General features: G+C 40.1%; 1 protein-coding gene across 1 annotated transcript; it reads right to left on the reverse strand.

Annotated features, from left to right (window-relative positions):
- Positions 1 to 26,771, reverse strand: LOC18437231 (HMG-box (high mobility group) DNA-binding family protein). The gene is made up of 6 exons (XM_006847448.4): positions 26,336 to 26,771; positions 26,104 to 26,244; positions 1,873 to 1,930; positions 1,700 to 1,744; positions 372 to 452; positions 1 to 296 (listed from the first exon to the last, which is right to left on the reverse strand). The coding sequence occupies exons 1-6, from the start codon at positions 26,404 to 26,406 to the stop codon at positions 270 to 272; spliced, it is 423 nt and encodes a 140-aa protein (XP_006847511.1). The 5' UTR covers positions 26,407 to 26,771; the 3' UTR covers positions 1 to 269.
- Between the last annotated feature and the right edge of the window lie 677 nt (positions 26,772 to 27,448).

Here is a 27,448-nt window from a genome sequence, read left to right on the forward strand (position 1 = left end):
TTCGAACCCACAAAAATTAGAATGATAGAACAGGGATATGGTCAGCAACAGTCAATCTCATGGTCATTTTCCCTCAAGAGGATTCCCATGCAAGAATATACATTTCAGATAGAATTAGAAAGACAACAATGACAAAGTACAACTAAGTATGTATTGAACAAGGTGATGATGAAGCTGATAAAGTGCAACACTTCTACCAACCCAGGAAAGTTGAAGTACTTGATGAATAAGTTAGTTACACCATCAGTCTCCGTTTACTTTGAGGGAGATCAGTCTTCATCATATTCACCACTTTCCTACAAGTTAGAAGTAGTGGTTGAGCACAAAATCTGAGGATAAATAGGTTGAATGGAAAAAATAGATGCATTTACCCTTCTCTCCACATATGCGGCCATTGCTTTTTCAAACTCTGCACGTTTTTCTGTTGCTATATCATAGTACTCAACCTTTTCCTGACCCAAAATCAAGAAATGGAGTTAGCTTTTTGGAGTCGAGTGACTGCAGATTTCCATGTACGATGAAGAAACCAAGTACATTCCAATTACCAATATGCAAGCGAATTCTGTAAACTAGTTTGAGCCAATATCAAGAAAGACAATGTGATGTTTCTTAAACTCAAGATAAGTTCTTGCATCATCATGTCTACCAAAGACAGGAGAATACCATAAGTAGGGTAAAAACATATCACTAAGTAGTGATGGTGATTATTTATCGATGTCATATCATCAGAACCATGGCCTTCTAATGTGCAACGATAACTAGATAATTGTCACATCAATCATTAGTACCTGTCAACCTGAGCCAGGACAAGTATTCATTTGACCAAATTCTTCCTAGCTTAAATTAGTTCTGAACTAGTGCCTCTAATTATGGCTTCTAGTATAGTCACCCCCATATAAGCCACAACCAAAAATACCAGGGTTTCGCATCTGGATCTAAGCGAATGCCTCTAGCCTTCTCTATTGATTTGGTTACATAGTGGCCATACTCCCTAAGGATCAAGTTTCCCAAAGGCAACACATAGGGCAATACTAATGACTTCAATTTAGTAGATACAAATCTCTTAGTAACTTGCATTCAAAATGCAAGCTCCCTCAGACCCCAGTTGACAAGTCATTTGGTTCCCATGAAACTTGCAAGCTGAAGTCGTGTGGCATGAAATCAGGTGTAGAAGAAAACAAAAAACTTCACCATAATGGAAAAAACCAATGTTATTATGTCCTCAGCATCCATTGGAACAATGGATTGTAATGTAGATAAGATGAAACCCATGAATGAGATTTTGTTTTGTTCAAGGGGGTCCCACTCTCTCCATAACTGTCCATCATATCAATAGATAGTATCATGGTTATGACCTAAGGATCATATAGTACTTTTCTTCATTTATTATACTACAATTTCAGAACTGCTTAACAATAAATTTTAGGTCTAATTGTTTCTTTCCTCTTCACACTGCTAGAATCTTGACTGAACTAGTAGTTGGTACCACATCCATGTTCCAACACATGGTCAACAAGGCCAATCAAAAATTAATCTTTTATATGTCAAATTAAGCTGAAAAGCTACACATCCACAAAGCAAATGTCTTATCTCATATATCCAAGTCACAAATTCGTGAACCAGCATTGATTGCCCTAAGCCAATGAATATAGACTTCAGAAAATAAAGAACTAACTACTGACTCTAGGGATACACAAACCTCATATGACATGGCTTTCCATTTCACTCCACACGCTTTGCCAATCTGAAACACGAAAAAATGCAGAGTAATGAACATGATAAGCAACAAAAATATACATCTACAAATAATTCAAAATTGAAAAAGACAAGAAACTAAAATGAATGAAAAATGTTGATATAGCTATTACATACATCTCGCATTGATTTGACATGTGGATTCTGCTCTTGATAGCCTTTCTTGAAATCTAACCTTCAAAACTCAACAAAATTGGTCTTCAAAATGCAAAAACCAACAGCTTTGAGTGAAGTAAAACTCCGCTCAGAGGGCATAAACGTATCTCAATTAAATACAGTATACACATAGAGCAACTAGATCAGCTAAATTACAATATCAGGTGTCTAATTTGCAGATAACTACAGCACTTTGGAGATGACTATGGCATAGACACCCATTCATCGCCCGTTAACCAAGAATACAACTTGCCAGTCTCATGTGTCAAAAGGCACCACAGCTAAACAATTCATAAGACTGCTTCAACAAATAGATGTTCGCCTATTTAATAGCCTAGATTTAATATAATTCTCTGAGACAGAGGAGAACATGTCAAGGATAGCATATTATGTTGCCTCTTTTGAATTTCGAACAGAAGACTTTGAGATATTAATGGAATTCGAGATGGGAAAGTCCTCTCCTAGTGCGAGACAAGGGATTAACCATGCCAAAAAGCACTTGTGTCTTGTGAACAACATTTAAATTGTACCTAAATAATTTACCGTATTAAAGTATTCCGTGAATTACATGACAATAAAAAAAGAAAACAAGAAAATTAGAAATATCCTAATCCTATACATAAGAAGAAATATTCTTTATTAAAAGTTTGTGAGGAGAAATTCTAACCTCTTTAGGTGGTGGAAGGGAGAGAGGGATAAGGAGCTATTGTTAAAACACAAAGGCAGCTTGTGTTAACTTTTTTAAAAAGTTGGACCCCCCACACTTCCCCCCATTTTATTGTATATAGAATTTTCGTTTTTTTATTTAATAGGTAAGTTTTGCATATAATATATTGTTAAGATGCTGGAAGCACAGATCAAACATAAAAATTTACAACTTTAGGCTGTAAGTGAAATAATTATTACTCAAAAGCAACATTAAAAGACAAAATCAACTTGAGGTGTCCTTTAAATCTCACAAATGACAAGTCACAAAAGACACTCAAAAGTCATTAAAACAAAGTCGCATCAGACCATCTAAGGCCATAAACTACCAAAAATCTTCTTCGCCCCATAAATATGATGAACTCAATTATGAGCTTGAGTTTCATCATCACTAGCAACATGAGGTCGACGTCCAGAATGCAGTCCACATGAATCTGATGATTATGAGAAGCCATCATCAGAGTCATCCTCCTCCTCCACATAAAAACATTCTTCCCTTGTGTCCTCTAAGTCTACATCCTCCTCTTCCTCCAAGATCGTCCTCCTCTTCATCTGTGCCTTCTTCTTCCCCTTCCCCTTTTCCTGGGCCACTTCCTTCCCCTTTCTCTGAGTTTGGGATCTATTAGCTCTCATAGGACTCGATGACAAACCTAATAAAAACGATTGAAATATACCAACCTTGTTAAAGTGGATTTGATATCGGGCCAAACCAAAATGCTTGGGTTCCCAAGTCTCCTTCTTTACAAAGACTAAAAGCCTCAAAAAGATTGGGGATGAGTATCCTTTAATTTCGTGACTATTCGAGGTCAAAAATAATTCAATCTCTCAACAAATCTTCAAATCTAGTTTTTCTCAAGTTGTTTATCGCTCTAAACTTAACTAAAAATGTTTTAAGGGACAAGAACGGTTCCCAAAACCCTTTTCCCCCTTTTTAGGCGGGTAAAATCATAATTTTACACATTTCCCTCATGGCGGATTCGTCAAGGCAGCACCTAGGTGCCCATCTTTTATGCTGCCTAGGCAGGCTCCTTGGACGCCTAGACGGGTGCCAAGCTGGACCCACCTAGAGTATGCCACCTTGCCCAACTCTAGGCGTATTTAAATAGATATATATATATATATATATATATATATATATATATATATAGTAAATATTAAGTTCAGCAAACTTATACTTGAGGTGATTGCCAATCGAAAAGCGTGACCCACAAACTCCCTTAAATTGGAGTTCAAGGTAGAAATTATTCTCGTTTCATTTTTTTGAGAATGTTAACTTTGTATTGAAAAAAGAGAGGGTACACTATTGCATCCCAAAATTTCGAGATCTAATTACAGACTTGAAAAGCCAAGAAAAGAAAAAGACTTAGGTGATTCGATCACACTAGGGGGGACTGAGGCTACAAAAAACATTCAGTCCCCTAAACTTGAAGCTTCTTGTTTAGTGAGGGAATCTGCGTGGGAATTGCTTTCATGTGAGACATGTCATCATGAGACTGTGAGACCCGAACACAAGTGAGAGATTTCTTCAAAAATATGCGTGAGGGGCCAGAGTTATGTAACAGTGCCAGAGGCCCAACGAATTACGTTCCTGGAGTGGCCTTCAATTTCCAAGGTAGATGACCTGTTGCGATGGAAATTATTCTCATTGATCTTGATGTGTCACCAATGTTATCAATTACTCTAATCATTCATTGGAACTCTTAAATAATTTGGTTATCTGAAATTATCCCCTACAATACCCTGATTAAGGCAAATGATCATCATCCTATGTGACTAGATTCTCGCTCAAATACCTTGAAGAATGTGGATGCATTTTTCTTCCGTATGCAGCGACCATGAATCACAACGCATGAATCAACGAAACATGACTGTGTCTATGATACCAAACTAGGAAAGAAGCAAAAGAGAAAAACAAATAGGTTTTCAGAGAGCAGAGTTACAGAGAGATGCAAAACTCATAAAATTGCTAGCAAGCATCATTTCTCATGACTTAAATATAGGAAACACTAATCTTCATCAAAAATATACCCCTAAAATCATATCATCCTAAGGAACCATAAAATTTCAAAACTGACCATTTTCAAACTTTAGGCTCATATTTGAGGCCTAATTCAACAAACTTTAGAAAACCTATAATGACAACCAGCAAGAGATTGAAATCTAAGGGATCACTAATTCAAGGAAGCACTAAGTAACAGCTCATTTGTTTCCACTCCAGAACTCTGGTTGTAACTCAGCCAATTCCATCTCGTACGAACACTACAGTGCCTCTTGCTATCCCACTTCAAGGCCCAACTCTTTCTCCTTTGGAATATCACTTCGCCACCCCTTCATGGGGAGAGACATCTCTCCTCTCCTGGCTAGCAACAATGCCACACACACCTCATCCCCTTGGCACTTCATCGGCACTCCACTCGAGTTACCTCAGCCTCAACCTTTTGCAAGCCACAAACCACTACCCCTTGGTACCAATCCGAAAACATCCGATTCATCATCAACACAATCCAACCTCCTTGTTGGCCATTTCACCTAACTCTGCAACCATAAATTTTCCTCATAACTCTAGCCTACCCAATATTCCACCTCCATAGCTTTACAATAAATACTCAAAATTATTAGACCACCAAATGGAACCACGATATCCCAACCTACCCTCAGAATCCTACAACAACCTTCCTCCAAGTTTCCCGTGCCTCAAACCCCCATTCATCATCCCCCACTCTACCAATATTATTCGAATCAGCTCAAAGCATAATTGTTGGAAATGCCTGAGAACCCGAATCGTTTTAGGAACCGGAATCACAGAATCAATGCCGGCTAGAAGATTCATGTCTTAGGAATCATTGTCTGTACAATAGGAACTCACTAGGAATGAGATTCCTAGTTTTTTAGCATCGTGTTTCGACCGAAATAGATCCAAGTTTCATCCACATATGGAATCGAGATTTTATCCTCCTTGGAATCGACACTCCAGGAGTCAAGATTCATTAATATGCGGAATCGAGTTTTCGACATCTATGGAATAGAGATATGTTGCTATGTCAAATCGTGATTCAAACATATTTCCCTCTCGACCCGAAGTGCCCAATGCAGGCCCCCCTCGTCCCGTCCTCCCCTCTGTATCGTCCACCCAAAAAGGAGACCCGGGGTGGGTCACCAACCATCTCGGGCTCTCCCTTGGACCCGGGTCCATCTTTTTTGAAATCCCCTCCCCGTCCCCCCCCCCCCCCCCCTCCTCTGCAACCACCCTCACTCCATCCTCTCCAGCCAAACGTGTGGCAACCACCTGAGCCGCTCCCTGCCATGCTGTCTGTTTCCGCTGCTCCTCCTGCCCACGCGTCGCAGGAACCTCCCTCCAGCCCACCGACATGTCCTGACGCTCCTCTGTCAGCCTCGTCGGCCTTTACCGCCCCGTGCCACTTGTCACACTCTCCTCATCCCTCTGTCTTTCCCTCACCTACCCCACCTTCCAGCCCACCGACTTGTCCTGATGCTCCTCTGTCAGCGCCATCGGCCTCTACCATCCCGTGCCACCTGTCACCCTCTCCTCATCCCTCTATCCTTCCCTCACCTACCCCATCCTCGTCCCTTCCTCCTTGTGATGTGGCCTCTTCCCTCACCCTTGATATCTCCCCTTTTGGGCTCTGGGCCCTCCTTTGTTTATCGAGGACAGCCCGACAGATCCGTCCCTCTCTCATCTGCTTGCTTATGACCCGCCCCCCCCCCCCCTTGTACCCGACCCTATCATCCCTTCCGCCTCTTCGACTACCCTTGTTCTTCACCCGTGCCCCCTTCCCCCGTTTGTGCGGGGTTCCCCTCCTGGAGTCATTTCAGGGTCTTCTGACACATCATCAAAGGTAACCACCACGACTCTTCCTGCTCCAACAAGCATACCGTCCCCTCTATCGGTTGACATGTCGATGCATTTCTCCCCCGCATATCGGCATCTCCACCTCCTGTCCTTCGCTCTCCCCTGGGCCTTTTAGAGACCACCCCCCCTGTCCTCTCGGTTGTCCATCCTCTCGTCTCCTCTCCGCCGCTAAGTGTCGTTTTCAATGGCCTCGAGCCGCGCATCTCTGCCCCCTCTCTTCTCTGGAGCACCGCGTGGCTTCCTCAGGATGATGGTGGTACGACTTCATCTCTTCTTCCTCCTCTTTTCTCCACTCTCTCTCCCCCCTAGTTACCTTTTTCGCCTGCTCGCGCTCGCCATTCTCCCCCTCGCGTGCCCTTGCCCCCTTTCTCTGGCCTTATCCCTAGTATTGTTAGGGTTCATTGGGTGCATTCCTCCCACCACTGTCTTGCGCCTTGTCGTCTCTCTCACCACTTTGTTTCTAGCTCCCACCTTCTTACCTCCCCCCCGCCCTCCTCTCCTCATCTGTTCCCTTTCCACTCTCCCCCTCTTTCCCCTACCTATGGCCCCCCGCCCTTCCTGGGTTTCAACAAGCATCCTTCCTCCACTCTCCTCCTGTCTCCCCCCTTCCTTCCTCTCTCTCTCTAACCATCGTGTCTTCCACGTTACCCCGTTCTCCTTCCTTCCCTCCATCCTCCTCCTTTGTCAAGGACCCCTCCCCCCCTCCTCTTAGTGTGCTCCCTCCTCTCCCCCAGGACCTCTACCCCTCTATCTCCCCCCCCCTCTTTAACCTTACAGCAAGAGAAAGACCAGGGTGCTTCTGAGGAGCCCATCTCTCCCCCTTCGCCCAGGGACGTGGATGGGGGGGTCGACGAGGACGGGCTCTCTACCCCAGTTGTTGCAGTCGCAACGCCCATATCTCTCCCCTTGGTGGACCTAGCTCATGAGGGGCTCGACAGGGATGGGCCAGACCGAGACTTAACAAAGATGAAAGAGATCTACCGTGTGATGGGTTTCCAGCACGATGGCCCTGAAGGACCGACGCACCGCTTCATGCTTGCCCGGTCCCATAGCCATATGGAGGTGGATTTCAAAGGAAAGAGGGAGCTCCTGAACCTCTTCTCTTCCTTGTCTCTCCAGGGCCAGTCCTCTGCCGAGGGGTCCCTTCCTCTCTTCACACCTCTTTGAGGCGTTCTCTCAGAATAGCCTTTCTCCTCAACTCTTCCTCGTCTCCATGAAGATTGTCTCTTGGAATATCAGAGGCCTGGGTCACCCTAAGAAAAGGAACGACATTAAGGACTTGTCCTCCAAACACTGCCCCCATTTTAGACATTACTGAAACAAAGAGCATTGAGCCCTCCCTACTCCAAGTCCGTCAGATTTGGGGTAGACGACCTTGCCAATGGGTAGCTCTACCCGCAATAGGTGCTTCTTGGGGAATCTGGGTTATTTGGGAACCCACTGATCACACCCTCGTCTCCTCCCATGTTGGGGAGCTCTCAGTAACCATTCTGTTGTCCAGAGTCTCTGATGGCCTGGCATGGAAATTCACGGCCATTTATGGCCCCTGCTCTTTGACTAATAGACCGCGGCTCTGATCCGAATTAGACTATGTTGCGTCTCTCCCCCATCCTATCTGGTGCCTGGGTGGGGACTTTAATACCACCCTGTGGTCTTACAAACGTAACTCCACCTCAGATATCTCTCAGGGGATGGTAGGCTTTTCTGACTTTTATCACCAGGAACGACTTGCTTGACATCCCCCTCCAAGGCAATAGGTTTACCTGGTCCAGCCACTCTTCCCAACCTTCTCTTTCCAAACTGGATAGGTTTTTCTTTTCCCTTGACTGGGAAGAAAATTTCCCTAGTTCTCACGTTGTCACCCTGCCTAAACCTATCTCTGATCATTGCCCCATCCTATTGGCCTGGATGGAAGAAAAGTCCCACTCCACTTTGATCCCTACCTGATGGACTTCCTTCTCTGCCCAGGTCAGCGGTAGAGCAGGGTTCAGACTATAGTCGAAAATTCAACTCCTCAAGGCTGCTCTCAAGTCCTGGAGTAGGTCTGTTCCAAGGAATTTTAAACTAATCAAGGCTGAACTCCTTAAGACCTTCCAAGAGCTGGATAGCCTAGAAGAATCCCGTCCCCTGTCTCTCCTTGAAACGAACCTCAGAACCCAATCTAAACTTAATTACCTCTCCACGCTGAAAAAGGAAGAGGTTTATTAGTACCAAAGGTCTAGGGTCAACTGGCTTAAAACAGGCGACCACAATACCCGTTGCTTCCACAGAATTACTAATTGTCGTAGGAGAGACAATACAATCTCGACCGTCAAAGTTAACAACTATTTCCTGGAACAACCGGCAGAGATTGAATCTGCAATCATCTCTTATTTCCAAAACCTTTACACTGCTCCCTCTGGCCTTAAACCTTCTATGGCTGACCTAGATTTCTTGACCCTCTCTGATGAACAAGCCTTGTGGTTAGAGCATCCTTTCCTCAAAGAGTAAATTCTTAAAGCTTTGGATGATCTTGCTAAAGACAAAGCTCCCAGGCCTGACAGGTTTCCAGTGGCCCACTTTATGACTTTTTGGGAGACTTTTCGATCGGATTTTTTGAGCTTCTTCACTGAGTTTTTTCAACGAGGGATTCTCAACAAATCCATCAACACTACTTTCATTGCCCTGGACCCTAAGGTCGAAGGGGCAGAGGAACTTAAGGACTTTCGTCCCATAAGTTTGCTCAACTCCTCCTATAAAATTCTTTCTAAGGTCCTGGCATCTTGTCTTCAGCAGGTCCTGCCTTCATACATCTCCCCCTCGCAGACAGCCTTTATCAATAATAGACAAATCCTTGATGGGGTCTTGATAGCAAACGAATGCATTCATTCGAGACACTTAGCCAAAAAACCCGGTTTCATTTTTAAGATTGACTGGGAGAAGGCCTATGACCATGTCGACTGGTCGGTTTTGAATGAGACTATGGCCCGTATGAGCTTTCGAGACCACTGGCGAAAGTGGATGAAGGGTGTTTTTCTCACCCAAGTTTCTCTATCCTTATCAATGGTACCCCCAAAGGGTATTTCGAGTCCTCGAGAGGCCTGCGGCAAGGGGATCCGCTTTCCCCCTTCCTTTTCGCTGCCTCAGCCGAGGTTTTTAGCCGATCCCTCGGTCGACTTTACCATGCTAATCTTCTTTATGCCTTTGGATCATCGAGAAGAAAGCCCACTGTGTTGCACCTGCAATATGCAGACGACACCTTGTTCTTCCTTGACGCCTCTCCTTCGGAGGTGGAAAACCTCAGAATCTACCTTTAAGTGTTTCTAGAGGGCCACTGGATTCAAGGTCAACATGGAGAAATAAAAAATGATGGGCATCGCTATTACCACCAACCTTATCAGAGACCTTATTCCTTAATGGGAATGCAAGGCAGAGGACCTCCCAACCTCATACTTGGGCCTCCCCTTAGGACTTGGAAAACCCAAAAAGAACCACTGGTCCCACGTTATAGATAAGGTTGACAGAAGGTTGGCTCGTTGGAAAGGGAGGTATCTGTCTCAAGCAGGTAGAACCACCCTTATCAAAGCAACTCTAAACAATGCACTGGTATATATGATATCCCTTTCTCAAATACCGGCCTCGATGGCTAACCGCCTTGATCAGCTCATGAGGAACTTCCACTGGTCGGGACAAGCTGATAAAAGCAAATTTCATCTCATCTCCTGGTACAAGGTTCTGTTACCCAAAAATCAAGGGGGGGATGGGAATTAGAAACTTGAGAAAACATAACATCGCCCTTTTAGGAAAATGGTGGTGGCGTTTGGCCACCCAATCTGAATCTCTTTGGGCTCAGGTCCTTCGGTACAAGTACAATATTCCAGTCCAGTCTTGGGTCCCTAAGACCAGACCTTGGTCTAATGCTTCAGGGGTGTGGAGGTCCCTAATCGCATCTCTCGAATTATTCAAGAAACAAATTAGATTCTGTCCCAGAGATGGAACTAGAGTGAGATTTTGGACTGACTTATGGATAGGTCATGCCCTCAGGAAATCTATCCTTCGTTGTTCTCAGTTGCGGTGAATAGAGACGCAACTGTGGAGGATGAGTTCAAAGTCGAAGGAGTCAAAAGAAGCTGACAGCCTTCGTTTATAAGAAACTTGTCTCATCAATTCCTCTCCCTATCGTCTCTACTCTACAACACTTTCATCCTGGTCCAGGGAAGGGACAAGTTGGTGTGGTCCCTTGCCCCTTCAGGGGACTTTACTGTGACATCCTTCTACAGGTGGCTCATACAACCCCCCACTTTCCCCCTCAACCCTACTTCTATCCTTGCACAAGTTTGGCGGACCATTGCACCTCCAAAGGTGCAAACATTTAACTGGATCACACTCACAGTGGATCACCTACAAAGGAAAGGAATTCCTATCCCTAATGGGTGCATCATGTGTTTGTGCCAAGAGGAATCCAATAATCACCTATTTCTGCACTATAACGTGGCTCATGAGATTTGGAGTCGAGTTCTACAACTGTTTGGGGTGTTTTGGGTCTTACCTCCAACGGTAAAAGACCTCTTCGCTTTGAATCTGGCAGCACATTGGCCGAAGGCGGGTAGAATCCTTTGGAAAGCAACTTTGGCAGCAACAATCGGGACCATTAGCAAAGAAAGAAATGGGCGTATTTTTTGGGGACCGGTTTTCTCTGGTCCTTCGCTCTTCTTGAAGGTTACATCCTTAGTAACCTTCTGGGCGGTAAACCACCTCTGGTTCAAGGGCATTCCTATGGACTCTTTTAGTCGGAATTGGGAGCATATTTTATTCCATGACCCGAAGAAAAACAAAGTTAAATCAGCTTGGATTGCTCCTCCCCAGGAGCAATCAAACTTAATTTTGACGGTTGCGCTTAGGCAATCCTGGCCACACAAGTGCGGGAGGGGTCTTTAGAGATCATCTTCAAAACGTCCACTTCTCCTATTACGAATACCATGGTGTCCACGATTCGCAGTTCGCCGAATCAATGGCTCTCCTTAGAGGCTTATAGAGCTTCGATCAGTCTTGGGGACAGACTCTCTTAGTGGAGGGTGACGCTAGGAACATTCTCTCTTGGGCTTCCAAATCAGCTTCTCCCCCTTGGTACCTCGTGCCCATTTATGATGAAATTGAACATCTTTGCAGGATACGCCAATCTCATGGACGCTTATCTCAAGGACGTCGAACGGGGTTCGCCGATCTACTAGCTAAGGACGGAGCCATGTCCTGCGCTAAAGATTTGACACTACAGCGGTTCGTTTTTGGAATGGGCACAAAGCTTGCACTTTACTTGAACCCCTTCTGGACTTCTGGACTTACTCTTACGGCCTTGTTTGCATCTTTCTTGTACATCTACAGTATACTTTGTAAGGGGATAATCTTATAACCCCATTTTGCATATGGTTTGTTGACCAATTCTTTTTACCAAGAGTCCAAGGTGTTAGGCACTCTTGGATTATACTTCATCTCTTGTATATTTCATTTTTTATCAATACAATTGTTAACAGTTATAAAAAAAAAAACACATTTGGAATCAAGTTTTTGAAGTATATTGATCAGAGATCCATGCCAATTTGAGATTGAGATTTACAATAATATTGACTATGGAATGGGTTTGACGACCCCTAACAGGAATCGAGCTTTCATTTTTATGGAGAAGGAAGCAACAAGCGCATCTTGAGTCTCATCAACTTTAGAACCTATATTGGATGTCTCTTATTAAAAGGTTTCTTAAATTTTAAAGTGATTGTGTTGACTATTGAACTTACAGTCATTATATACAAAAGACAAGTATTTCTAAATTGTTATTTTGACTTCATTATTAAAAAGACAAAATAGGATTATGTCTACGCCATGGTTTTACTTTTAATTGTATGTGTTGTATTTACCAGTTATATTTTAAATTTAAAGTAGAGGCCATCTAGGGTGGCACAAGTAAAATAATGAAACCCTACAACCACTGGAAGCATTTGACGGAAGATTTATATTCCAATTGATGTGGAATCAAGATTTAATCCTCGTTGGAATCCATATTCAATATATTTGAGAATGTCTACCCACAATTAATGGGTTCAAGTTTCTAAGATGTGTTGGATCGAGATTCCGAAATTAACAAATCGAGTTTCCTTCGTTTCGATAAATGGTTTTTAAAGATGTGTTGAATCAAGATTCCGAAATTAAAGAATCAAGGTTTCTTGGTTCTGAAAAATGGTTTCTGAATATGTGTCGAATTGAAATTCTGAAATTAAGGAATCGAGTTTCCTTGGTTCCGAAAAACGGTTTCCGTGGAGATTCTGTAACGGAACGTGGAATCGGGTTTCGGAACCAAAAAGGCGAGGTCGGTGGAGAGATTCTAGTAACTATGGCTCAAACCTCACAACACCCCTCATCCACCCCTAATTAAGGATATCCCACATATTGACTCCAAACCAAATCCTATAGCAAACAGTAACCCCTACATTCCCAACATTACCATTACTACTTTAGAATCGCCCGGACCAAGGCTTATGTAACCCCATGATCTTGAACCCCTTTGTAGGTCTCTAGCCATTGTGGATCACCATCTCTGCAATCCTACACCCTTGTTCCCAATGGACCATCCAACTACGTTGGACCATAGTCTAGCACCATTGGACCAAGGCGGTCCATAAGAATCACCATAATTGTAGTAAACCTTATGGGACACATGGATGGCTCCCCAAGGTTTGTCCCACTCCTGTTCCTTCTCCTATCTCGAATACAGAGCCACCACTTCTCCCACCTAAAACATCCAAAATTGTGGCAATTAATGGCCCAAGCCACCAGCCACCCTTAAATATCATGGCATTCCTCTTCTATTCCCAAATCTCTTTCTTCTTCTCATCCACAACATCTAGAAGACTCTAAACATGACGATCAATCCCTTCCTCCAGTTGTTCGATTTGATGAGTTTCGTTTTTAGGTTTCCAAGACTCTCTTCAATCTCCCTCTGAAGCCATCCTCCTTGGCTACCTCATCTCTCCCAACATTGCACACAGAGGTCGAGGCGACCAATGTCAAAATGGCAATGATGTAGGTTAAGAACTTGAATCCTGGGGAGCACGCATTATCACTTCTCCATGCATCTACAAAATCTTTCGTAATAGTAGTCCAAACTCCACCTAATATATGCTTGGATGCCATGTGGCTCCTTAGGATGAGGTTTTATTTCTCGACGAGCCACCTTCATTCCAAGTTGACACGGGTGTCGTCATTCAAAGACAGACGTCCTCGGCCTAGCCAGATCATTCCGCAACTAAGGAAACATTTATTACACAGGCTCTGACATAGACACATGTCAATGATAGCCCTAAAACCCTCCCATGCGCACTTAATGACCCCAACCCAAACATCCCTATCGTACCCCTTTTGATGCGTCTTGACCCTCAGATTGATGAACCAAATCCCATTATGGCGGTTCCAAAGCCTATTCGCAAACCTTCTCTTTAACTAAGAACCCACACCACGCCCCTCCCCCCTTTCCCCCAAAAAAACACTCCTCCCTCCTCATCACTAGTTCTCTCCAAGGTAGCACCCCTAATCCCAGCCACTATGGACCATAATTTCTAACCTCCTCCAAACTCAATGCCCCGACCACCTCCTTTCCAAATAGTGGTAGTGCCTCCTATGAGTATTCCAGGTTCATCGCTTTTTAAGAAATCATATCCCCCCAGCCCATGAGCCATTTTATGTCTCTACTCCTTTCTCCTCACCTCGATCTTTCCCCAATGCTCCAAAACATAACAGGTGCAATACCTTGCTTCCACTCCCACCAGACTTAGTCTCTACCATCACCAATTTCCGTCTCTCCAAGGCTTTCCTTCCCCCTCGTATTATTCCTTTGGCATATCCCTTCTCACCTTCTCCTCAATTCAACCGTCATCCCTCTCCTTTGCCAAGCTCACCTTTATTTCCCTGAGCTTGGCCTCAACCTCCATCATTCCTCACCCCAACTCCAGATTGAAACCTGAGTTCCCTCATAAGAAGAGGGTCATCTTTTCTTTCTCCCGTCAAAACATCCTCAATATACCAGTCATCCTACAAACCAAATTCCCTTCTCTAACCTCTTTTGAAATCCGTAATTTTTAGGGTAGAAGCCTCTCACAATTGGTCGCCATGGAGGCTACTGGTGCCTCCGAAGGTATGTGGGTCATTTGGGGTCCCAACCACCCACACCCTACTTTCTGAAATGGTGGGAACCTTCTCTCACTTTTTAAAATTTTTACTTCCCATGAATTTAAAATACGATTTAGAGCGAAGAAACATTGCTTTTGCTAAGGCATGTAATCACTCCAGTGTTTTAAAACTGAATCGGTCAAGTAAACAGGCCATTTGGGAAACTAGTCCTAAGAATCAGTCAAAAAAAATGTAATCCCAGAAATCTGGTCAATTCCATGGGATCTGGAATGATTCATGGTTTTAACCGTGAAAAGGATTGGTCACCACTAGTACCCAATTTGGATCTAGCGATTCTGATCTGGAGCTCTGATTTTAAAACCATCAATTATATATTAAAATTTCATAAGCACATGTTTTATACCAATTTTGTTCACAATCTTATTTTAATTTCAACTTTATTTATCGATTCACAGTCGTGATTTTGGGATACTTTCCATTTAAGTATATGATTAGAAATCTTCTTATTGTTAATAACCTTAATGTCCCACTTGTATTTATTTGTCAATTTTTGCTTTGAATTATATAAAGATTTTGTACTTTTATGAAAAACTTAAAGAGCACATGCAAAGCATGTGCATTCCACTAGTGAATTTTAATACAATTAAGAATTCTAATCTAAGTAGGAGTCCTAATGCATGTAGGATTCCCAATCTAAATACTACCCTTAATACAATTACGATTTTTAAAACACAGACCAACAATAAATTGATAAAAAAACTAGAAAGACTTACAAGACCTTTGCTTATTGTTATCCCTTTAGGACTTAGTACACCCCACTCCTGAGCACCAAAACAATGGTGCACTTGATCCTTAGGTCCTGTTGAATCCTTTGAACTAAGAAACACCTCTGGAATATCCTTTCACAAAACTACGGGGCTGATAGCAGAAGCTAAAAAATTATTTGCTAACCTTTTTTCAGCATTTGGGGCATGTCACTGTGGCACCTCCCTTAACAAGACGATAACTGGGAGAACTAAGTTGGGCATGCCACCCTAGACTCCTATGGATGGTGAGTGACACCTTATAGAGTGGAGAGAAGGCTAGAGAGCGAGAGAGATGGCATGGAGGAGAGAGAGAGAGAGAGAGAGAGAGAGAAAGAGAGAGAGAGAGAGAAGAGAAGAGAAGAGAAGAGAAGAGAGAAAGAGAGGTCTGAAATCAAGGTGAAGAGAATGAGGGGAGGAACCTCATTTATGTTTGCCTCAAGGCCTTAAGGTACTCCAACTTGAATTAAGATTCAATTTGACCTTAGAAGCCCCAGGTAATCTGTTAGGTGTGAGAGAAAATAAATTAGAGCCATTCAGCCCTGAAATCAGCCCTAATGATTAGAGAGGAATCTTAAGAAACTTATCCCCTAAATTTTTTACCCATATCCACTCTTAGCTAAGACTAGGATTAGATCATCTATAGTCTCATAAAATTTGAACACTTTACTCACATAGAAATAACTTCTAATAAATTTAGAAAATCTAAGTCAAGGAAGATCCTAATTCATATTCAATTCAAATTTGTAACCAACTAAATCTACGCAAAAAATTTCCGTAACAAACTCCCACTTTTATGGGAAAAATATGGGGTGTTCCATTATGTGGCATGCGTGGCCCTTTGTGGTCAGCCAACCAACATCCACTCCTACTAAAGTGCACAACTTACTATATTTATTATTATTACATGCTCTCATTGGCTTTAAAGGCCACAAAGCCCAACACAAGTCCCGAGCTATTGAATATTCAACCTTCTTGTTAGACATCATCCATGCCTGAAACCACAATTTTCGGATCAAGTTTGACAAGGCATATGTAAAATTTTATACCAAAGTAAACAGGCCGGCTATGAAGAGAGAACCAAAATCTAACTCAATTCAAGACAACTTCAATTGATTATACACAATAAATATAGTCTAAAAAATAAAAATAATACTGAAAATATAGAGAGACTCCCATTTCAAGGAAAAATACTACAATACGACAAAGATAATAAATAGTTTTACTTTTTTATGAATAAATCAAACTAATTAAGATTTAAATGAAAAAACCAAATCCTCCACCCCTAACCACAAGCAGTATTTTGTTGGCTTAAAGTGACTCGAAGTGATAAACGCACATATTTGATGATAGAGATCACCAACAGAGCCCATAGAATGTCCTTTACCTTCAGTGACATATTATAAAGTTCAAAATAAGAAAAAAAATAAGAATGATCATTTCTAACTTAAAACTATACTATATTATTAAGCTACAAGTAAGGGGTGGACACGTCACAAGAATAAAGGGGAACCCTATATTTAAAGTAGATGTAAGACATGTGACATTCAAATAGAGAAGTTTAGGGCATGATGTAGCATATCTTTCTATTTTACCAAAAACAAAATCCTATCTTTTCTGGATAGACATATTTTAGGATAAGGTCAACTAAACCTATGTACTTTGAGAGATTTAGGAAAGAACTAAATTATGCAGAGAATATAACATCATCATCACCATCAGAGCCTTATCCCAACTATTTTGGGTTGCTTAATAGGTTCAGGATTCATGAAAAGATGTCGTAAAGTTTAAGGCTGGCTGCTTGGGACCAACATGACCGGCAGGAGGCTGGCCAAGGTGAAATACATATAATTCAAAATATATGCAAGTGAAAAATAAATATAATTCCAATATATATTAGACCATTTTTTACTGAATACGTATATCTTAAATGAAATTACTAAATTCTGCGTAACATATCATCGATAAAATATATTCCACATAATATTATTAGTCATAGTAAATATTTGTAAGAAATGAGCAAGGGTTAGCTAGGGTGTTCCCCAGAAGCGACGCATCGCAGCACCGCCCTGTTGCGGTGAAAAATAGGCAAGGGTTCACGCGACATCCTGGACAAGTGCGGGTAAGGAAGCTAGTCCAAGATAATATGATTCGTCTAGCCACATGGAATGTAGGAACGCTTACAGGTAAGAATATGGAGTTAGTGGATACAATGAGAAAGGAGAGTAAACATAGCCAGTCTATAAGAAACTAAATGGAAAGGAGAAAAAGCTAAAGAAATAGATGGGTATAGACTTTGGTATACAGGAAAGGATAAAAATAGTAATGGCGTAGGTATAATAGTAGACAAAGATTTAAAAGATAAAATAGTTGACATCAAAAAATAGGTGATAAGATCTTATTAATTAAACATGTATTAGGGGAAGAGTTAATTAACGTAAGTAGTGCTTATGCACCACAAGTAGGACTAGATGATCGAATTAAGAGACAATTTTAGGAGGATAAAGATAGAAAAGTCCAAAAATACCACATAGAGAGAGAACCTTTTTAGGAGGGGACTTAAATGGTCATGTAGAGAAGGATAGTAGAGGATATAAAGAGGTACATGGGGGATATGGGTTTGGGGAAAGAAATGAGATAGGTGCGACTATTCTATATTTTGTTATGGCTTAGGACCTAGCAATAGCAAATACGTACTTTAAAAAGAGAGATGAACATTTAATAACATATAAAAGTGGACCACATAAAAGCCAGATAAACCTCTTCCTAATTAAGAAAGTCTGCAAGATTATCCTAGGAGAGAGTTTGATTACCCAACATAGGCTCGTGGTTATGGACGTCAGCATAAAGATATGGAAGAGAAGGGGTGAACGTAATGAGTAGCCAATAGCTAGGTGGTGGAATTTAAATAAGGGAAAATTTTGTATAGAACCCTAATTCTTCATATTATTTCATGGTAGACCCTCTTTTTGTTTTTCTTTCAAGCCGCATAAGAAAATCCCCCCCCCTCATCTCTTATCTCCCTCTTTTATTGACTTTTGACCATAAAAATTAGCCCCAACAAATCTTTTTATACCATTTCATCCCAAAAACGTTTTTAACCCTCGTTTCCCTTTCCACCCATTAAAAAAGTTTTTGGGCCGAAATGGTATAAAAATATTTGTTGGGGCTAATTTTTATGATCAAAAGTCAATAAAAGAGGGAGACAAGAGATGAAGGGGTTTGGTGAAATTTTTTGGGGTTTTCTTATGCCGCTTGAGAGAAAAACGGAATGAGAGTCTACCATGAAATAATACGAGGAATTAGAGTTCCATACAAAATTTTCCCTTCAAATAATAAGAACATAAACTAATTTAAGGATAAATAGTTGAAGGAAAACGGAACTCTGAACATGATGTCAATGTAATATGGAATAAGATGGCTGACTGCATCAAGAAAGTGGCAAAATAAGTTTTAAGAGAATCTAGAGGGAAAAGAAACTCTGATAAGGAAACTTGATGGGGGATTGATGAGGTTCATAAGGCCATTACTAACGTTCATGTTATAAAACTTGGCAATGTAATAGAAACGATCAAAACTTAGAAAAATATTAAAATGCCAAGAAAAACGCTAAACAAATAGTGCATAAAGCTAAACTTTAGGCATATAATAATTTATATAAGAAACTGGGAACAAGAGAAGGTGAAAATATGTCTTCAAATTAGAAAAAATAAGAGAAAAACAATGTAGGGATCCAAATCATATTAAATGCATTAAGAGCAAGGATTAAATGGTCATGATGAAGGATGATGAGGTCAATGAAAGAAAGAGAGTTTATTTCAAAAATTATTAAATGACGAACACAATGGGAACATAGCAATCGAAGGAACTATTGGTACAAATGAGGGCGGGGGTCATAAATACATTCACAGGATTAGGATGTCAAAAGTGAAAAAAGCTTCAAAAAGGATGAAGATAGGAAAGACTTTAGAATCAAATGGTATTCCAATAGAGTTTTAGAAGTGCATGGGGGAGATTGGCTCTGACTGGCTAACTAAACTGTTCAACAAGGTGTTGAGAACAAAGAAAATGCCAGACGAATGAAGGAAAAGTATTGTGGTACCTATTTGCAAGAACAAATGAGACATACAGAATTGTGCGAACTATCGAGGGATCAAGCTTATGAGCCATATTATGAAGCTCTAGGAGAGAGTGACTAAGCAACGACTAAGCCATGAAACGAGTATATTTGAAAACTAATTTGGTTTTATGTCAGGAAAGTTAACAACTAAGGCTATTTTCCTACTTAAGCAACTGACTGAGATGTTTAAGATGAAGGTAAAAGACCCCCACATAGTCTTTATTGATCTAGAGAAAGCTTATGACAGAGTATCCCGAGATTTGATTTGGCAGGTATTTGAAAGAAAAGAGTCTCTAGACAATAAATCCACTTGGTGAGAGATATATACGACGGAACGCTAACTAGTGTACAAATAACTAATAGAGAGACATGTGAGTTTTAAGTGACAATAAGTCTACATCAAGGGTCAGCAATGAGCCCATACCTCTTTGGCTTAATTATGGACGACTTAACTAGGTACCTACCAGATGAGTACCGTGGGGCATGTTCTTCACAAATGACATAATTTTGATTGATGAGACTCGAAACAACGTCAACACAAAGTTAGAACTTTGGAGGGATGCCCTAGAATCGAAAGGTTTTAAAATTAGCCCGACAAGTTTTAAAATTAGCCAGACTAAGACAGAGTATATGGAATGTAAGTTTAATAATAATAATGAGTAGAGACGAGGAAATAATTAGGTTTTATGACCAGAAAGTACAAAAAAGACTGCGCTTTCGATATCTTGGGTCGATAACCCAAGAAAATGGAGAGATTGAGGAAAATGTCGCACATAGAATTAGAACGGGGTGGGTGAAGTGGAAATGTGCAATTGAAATTTTATGTGATTGTCGTATGCCAATGAAGCTGAAGGGCAAGTTCTATAGGACAGTTGTGAGACCAGCTTTGCTTTCTGGGGCGGAACATTGGCCGGACAAAAAACAATATACCTATAGAATGAGTGTAGCAAAGATGAGGATATTGCAATGGAAGAGTGGCAAGACAAGAAGGGATAGAATTCGAAATGAATCCATTCGAGAGAATTTAGGTGAGGTACCAATAGGAGATAAGATGAGAGAAAGTAGGCTTAGGTGGGCTTGCCATGTGTGACACCGAACAAGTACAGCACCTGTTAGGTCTGCGAGTTAGTTTAAGTGGAAAGACTGAAAAGGGTAAAGGGTAGGCTTAAAAGGATGTGGTTGAAAATAGTCTGAAAATATATGGGGATTTATGGCCTCACTGAGGGTATGGCTTAATAGAACATAATGGTAGACCGAGATTCATGTAGCCGACCCCAATTAATTGGGAAAAAGCTATGATGATGATGATGATGAGTCAAAATAAATATTTATTTAAGTAAATATAAATTGATATTATCAATAAAGGGCGTGGTTTCAATAAGGTTGCAACCTTAAACAATCCAATTAAGGCGCACCTCTAAATTTTATCGTAAATAAAATTTTCGTATAAAAAAATTCTTAGGATGGTTTGAGAATCGATTTTCATCTCTAATTATAAAACATCAAACTCTAAAAATGATTAAAATCAAGTAGATCTAATAACACATGAAAATTTTGAAAATGGATGGTCCAGATAATGGGTTGCAAGATACACTATTTCTAGGATTTGAAATCTTTTTTTCTTTTCATATTCATATATCTCGATATCGAGATGATCAAGTAGAGAGTTATCCAACATCAAAACAACCGTTTATGACGGATTTTTGAGGTTGCAACCTTATATAAACTTTTTTCCATCAATAAATATTTCAAATAATAATATTATTATTATAATATTTACAATAAAATATGATAATAAAAATAAAAAACATTTAATATTCGATATAATATGATATTAATACACTAAAGGCTTGTTTAGATACCTGAAAATCCATTACAAGGAAACAGATTACAAGGAAATTTAACATTTTCAATGTTTGGCTACACCTAAAGAGAACGGAAATAAAAATAGATTACGCGCCATTTCCTCATATATCGTGAAAACTATTATGCGTGGGAAAGTTAAGAAATCAATTACAGGGCACGATGGGTAATTGTTTACGGGTCATTTCCCCAAATCCCTTCGCTGCTAACTCAGCTTCTCTTCTTTGTCCCCCTTCAAGCCTCCCTTCTCTGCTCTCTCTCTCTACAAGCAAGTCGTGTGGGTAAACTCTGCGAGCAAATTTGTTACCTCTCTCTCTCGGAGCAACAAATTTGCCCCTTTCTTTGTTACTCCAGTTTCCATAAAATCAGTAAAGTTATAGGTTGATTTGGCTCGTTGTTGTTATTTTAGTTTACATAAAATCAGTAATTATGAAAGCTTTCAGAAATCTTGGTCATGGGGTTATCACACAGTAGTTACCAATATTTATTTCATAAGGTCAATCGTTTTCTTTTTGGGTTTTGGTTATATGATAATTGCTTTTTGTGCGTGTGTATCTCTCTGTGGAATTTCTTTGAATTTCTTCTGAGATTTTTGTACGATTCGTCATTTTGGAATCTCTCTCTTGCGATTTTTGAGCTCTTTTTCTGAATCTTGATATGCGCTCTCCCTCAACAATTTATGAAATTTCTTTGGAGTTTAGGTTATATCTGAGATGAGCAACAGTGAATTATTTTGATACTCTATGATATGAATTTCGATGCATTCTTTTTATAATCAAGGTGAGCTACATGCTGCTAAAATTATCAGAGTATGATACATGATGCTGCTGAAATTAAACAAAGTATGATACATGCTGCTTAAATTGATCTCTCTCTCTCTCTCTCTCTCTCTCTCTCTCTCTCTCTCTCTCTCTCTCTCTCTGTGTGTGTGTGTGTGTGTGTGTGTGTGTGTGTACTTTAATTATATTTATTTGCTTTTCTTTATGGATTGGTTATTGAGAAATTGTGCAGAGAAGCTAAGAAAAGGGCGAGAGGGGGCAGATTTGGGATAGCGTCCCAAAGGGCAAGAGGGTGGTCTCGATACAGGGGTAGTCTCTAGGCCTGTGCAGAAAGAAGGGTTGAGCCAAAGGGTGTTGAACTTTCTTCGTTGTACTTGAGATAGTGGAGCTTACTTATCCTACGGCTGGGGACCTCCTTCGCTGCGCCAGATATAGTGAAGCTTGCTTTGCTGCGTCAGAGGGTGACCCATAGAGCGGCATAGAGGGGATAAGGGATTTCGAAATGCTGGTATGCTGCTGAATGATTAGTGAAGAAAGAGTGTAAAGGGAAGCAAGGGAGACAAAAAGATGAAGGCCTACGGGGATCAAGAAACAAGGGAGAAAAGACGAGAAGGGAGGAAGAGAAGAGAGGAGAGAGGGGTGCAGGGGAGAGAAAAGTACAAAAAAAAACGAGAGGGGTGGTGGAGGGGGGTTAAAAAACCTTCAGAGAGAAGAGAGAGATAAAACAATGGGTGGGACAAAACGTTGAGAGGTAAGCTCAGATAAAGGAAGGAGCAGGGGCAGAACAAACAACAACAAAAAAAATCTTTTTTTTTCTTCTCTTTTTTTTCTTTCTTTTTTTCTCTTTTTTTCCTTTTTTCCTTTTCCCTTTTTTTTTTTTTTCATTTTTCCCTTTTTTCTTTTTTCTTCTTTTTTTTTTCATTTCCTATTTTTCTTCTTATTTTTATCCTTTATCGATCCGAAAAGGGAAAGAGTTAGATTGGGATGAGGGATTAGAAATATATACATATATTTCTTTTTCAGCCTTTTATTAGCTGTGTCCTCCCTCAAACACCTAGGTACTGCATATGGGTTTTCAGTACAACATATGAAAGCAATTATCATCACCGTCTTGGTTCATCAAATGGCATATGAATGAGTTATGCCAACAGTGTTTAAAAAAATGGCCCACCTAGAACGTAGGTACCCAAGGGGAGGGTTTTGCTTAGGGTATGCTTGAGGAAGCTTCAAGTCCAACTTTTGACTCTAGGAGAGCCACTCAAGCAACATTTGTTGCTGGTACTTCACAAAGAATGAGGTAGATAGAGGAGGAGGTAGTAGATTCAGAAGAAACTGAGAAAGATGACCAACATGTTGAAGAGGATAATTCTCATGAAGATGGCCTAGACTCATATGGGAATGCAAGTGACGATAAAGATTGTGATGATGAATGAAGATGATTAAATTGTCGATTGGAAGAATCGAAGATCTCCTCATTCTTTGTATTGCATATTATCTCTTATATCGCATCATTTTGTGTTGTTTTTATTGGAGGCTTGGAGTCTATGTGCATAACAATCATATTTGTAAAAGTATGGATTATGCCATCATGGAGTACAGAAAGTTGCAAACTAATACACTATGAACTTAATTACGATTTTCACTAAATTTTTAATGATTTGAAGTTTTGAACATTTTTCAACATTCATGCATTTATATTTGCATAAAAACGTTAGTTAGAATACATATCAATGCACCCAAAAAAAAAAATCAACGGATATCTGCATATATGTGCCTTTGCACAGCACATATATACATATTCTTTAAAATTTGTCACCTCAAGGTGCCCTGAAGATCTAGGCATTAGGCTCCCTAGGCCATGCCAGACCTGGGGCCAACTAGCATTTTTGGAACCTTGTGTGTCGACAAGCCATTTTGTTCTTAACATGCCTTTTATTATTGTAAATAATGTAGGTACACATGGAGAGTTTGAAGCCTTTAAGGCCAGACAAAACTTCAACACTATTGTGTCAACCATGAACTTCGCTTATCTTTTGAGGTGCATGTCCAACTCTCACCACCATTAAACATAGCTCTAGGACAACGAGCAAAAGAGTTAATAAGTACACCCAATTTTTGGCAATTGAGGCTGAAATCGAGGCTCAAAAGGTTCAAATAAACTTGATTTTTATGACTAAAGTCGAGATAACGAGTGCTCAACTTGAAAATAACATTCAAGTTGGGTTAACTTAACTTTCAAACAAGTTGAGACTTTCCCAAAGTTGACCAACTTTTAGACTTTATGAAGTCAACTTTTTTTTACTATTTAATGTGTTTTTTGCCTTTGGAGAACGTAGATTTCAAAGTTCTGGAATACAGGGCCATATAGCAAAGGTTGCGAGTTCAGTTAGGGCTTGTTTAAACACACTTTATCCCCCTTAATCCCCCCCCCCAACCACCCAAAAAAAATAAAATAAAATAAAATACACACACACAAAAAAAAAATATACTCCTTTCGTTGTTTTTCCAGGGCATACAATGAGTTCTTCAGCAGAAACGCAGATTGCTCATAATCTTTGAGAGAGTATTTTGAAGCTTGCTTACGAGTTCTCTCAAAGTTGCACCTCATTCGCTTCAGTTCATGCTTTGGAGCCCTCACGTTTTGGATTGGATGCAAAGAAAGTAGTTTCTTCATTACGCAATTAATCTATCTATGATTTTGTGCTCAATCTCCCCAATGTCCCATGCTCCGTTATTTTAAACAATGTCGACATTACTCATTAAGTTCAAAGTGCACTTTGGAAGATCCAAAAACCAGAGATGAGAACCCTTACAGCCGGGGCAGTTCCATTTAGGTTAGCCGTGGCAATATCAATAGATTTAGACAATCCTCTAGGTGTGCTTTTGGTGATGAGTATCGCATAATTATAACAATCAGAAGACACCAACCTAGTCATAGGAGAATAGTAGCAAAGCCAATGTCAAAACTAATAGGAAACAAGGTAAATATGCAAACCTTGTAACAGGAATAAAGTACACAGTGACCTCATAGGGTGTTTTTTTTTTTTGTTGAAAGTTGACCTCATAGGGTGTTTCAGTCTTCATAACATCAAGTTCATAAATTTGATGCTTTGATAACAATTTCATGACAGATGCCCATGATGCAGTACAATCATATCCTAAACTGTAAATTACAATGAGAAAGGTTTTTTTCGTATGTTTAGGTACATTCCAAAAAGAAGGCTGAAAAGTTTTAAACAATTTGCGAATTTTATCACTGGTTTTCACTTATCCACTCAAGTCAGGTTTTGACTTTTTCACATGGCTGCTTTTGAACACCGATCAAAACCATGCGCCAGTTGATATTATGAAAAAAAAAAAATTCCCAATGCTACTCCGGAGTTCTAAGCAGCATGATGTATCACAGAGTATGGGTGTAGACAAATCACATGCAAAAGATCTAATTGTTCAGATTCATTTTCGATTTCATAGTCTAAAAATCTTCAGAACGGTAAAATCCATTATTGTCAACCATTTTAAACTTCAAGAAACAAAGGAATAATTGATAAACTTGAAAAATTATACTTAGAGAGCTGAATTATTTTAGCTATAACATTCACTTCACTGGCAAACCAATTTTAGGAATAAATAATACTGAAAAAGGAATTAACTGCCCATAGGATAGAGCTGAATAGTGTTCCCAGTGTTTATCACACTCAACCCATCTTTCCAGTTAATGCAATAATAATAACCATTTCTTCAGCACAATCCAAAGGAAATTGAAAAAGTTATAAATAATCAGAAACATTCGGATCCTTTGAACAATATGTGCAAGTAAATAAGAACAAACATTTAAATTCATTGAAGAATATATGACCACATAGTAGAAACAAAATAGAGAAATTAGAAGCTTACAGAAAATAGAAGAAAGCAGTGGGTGGCTTCTTGGGTTTGTCGGGGTCTTCTTTGTTGCCAGTTTTTCCCTTTGGTTTCTTCTGCTTCTTCTTCGTCTTATTATTGCTGCTCTTTGATACTTCGGCTCTCACTATTGCTCTCCTGATATTTTCAGAAGAAAAATCCACAGTTCACAATCCAAGAAAAACCCAAAAAAAAAATGATAACATGAAAATAAATAGGAAAGGAATACTTGTTTTCTGTGGGTTCCTCTGTGTCTTCTGCAGAAGCAGACTTGGAAGGCAACTTCCGTTTCTTCCCCATTTTGTCCCTCAGCACCAACAGAAGAGAGAGAGAGGCGGGAGGGAGCGGCTTTTTAGAGAGAGAGAAAAGGCAGAAGGCAGCAGGGAGAGACGAATTTAAAGAGATAGAAGGGCTTCAACAGCTAGAACGGGGAAGAGAGATATACAGAGAGCGCAGGGTTTCAGGAGAGAGTGAGCAGAATTCGAGAAAGAGGGGAGCAGAGAGAGAGGGGGAGGGAGCAGGGGTTCAAGTAGAGGGGTTTTGATTGTGGAGGGAGAGGAGGGGGTTCATTTGAAGTGACAGGGACGACTAGCAAGGGAAAAGATTCACAAGGAAAGGATGGGGTGCGTTTAGTCTGAACTTTAAAATCCCGACCTTAGTAAGTCGAAAATAATAAGGGATTGTATTTATCTAGGGAAAAAGTTTATATAAGATTGTAACAACGGTAGAATTAAAGGTACGTCCAAGAGATCCATCATAAATTATTGTTTAAACCTTGAAAAACTTTTAATTGGTCATCTCGATTTCAATATGTATAAATATGAAAAGAAAAAAATAATTTTAATATGTAAAATAGTGCTATCTTACAATATATTATCTAGACCGACCATTTTCAAGATTTTTTATGTGTTTATAGATCTAATTGATTTGGATCATTTTTAGATTTTAAAATTTTATAATTAGAGATGACAATAGATTATCAAGCCATCCTAAAAAAAAAAATATCAAAATTACGTTTATGATAAATTTTAGAAGTACTCAATTGGATTGTTTAGGTTGCAACCTTATGGAAACCACATCCTATATCTTTTGTACAAGAGATGACAAATCATTCTTATTTGTTAGATTTTAAAATGGGTCGTTACAAGAGTGTTATTGATTAGGCATAGAGTTCCAAAAATAAAATCTCAAATTTGGTGATTCACCCCAAGTTATTCAATTTAATATCTAATGATTGAGAATTGCTTTGACCTCCTTGTACAAAATATAAAGGATCTATTTGTGCCCGCAAATAGACCCTTTATCTTTGTACAAGGGGCTGGGATTGCCCACAAATAGACCC

The sequence above is a fragment of the Amborella trichopoda genome, chromosome 3 (assembly GCF_054954075.1).
Source record: "Amborella trichopoda isolate Santa Cruz 75 chromosome 3, AtrichopodaSantaCruz75HAP2 v2.0, whole genome shotgun sequence".
NCBI classification, from domain to species: Eukaryota; Viridiplantae; Streptophyta; class Magnoliopsida; order Amborellales; family Amborellaceae; genus Amborella; species Amborella trichopoda.

What these genes read in the sequence shown, in the direction of transcription:
- LOC18437231 (XM_006847448.4), bottom strand. Translation starts at nt 26,406, where the DNA reads ATGGGGAAGAAACGGAAGTTGCCTTCCAAGTCTGCTTCTGCAGAAGAC. An exon ending in GAGGAACCCACAGAAAACAA is followed by an intron (nt 26,245 to 26,335) that starts GTATTCCTTTCC and finishes TGAAAATATCAG; the next exon opens with GAGAGCAATAGTGAGAGCCG. An exon ending in ATGTCAAATCAATGCGAGAT is followed by an intron (nt 1,745 to 1,872) that starts GTATGTAATAGC and finishes TTCGTGTTTCAG; the next exon opens with ATTGGCAAAGCGTGTGGAGT.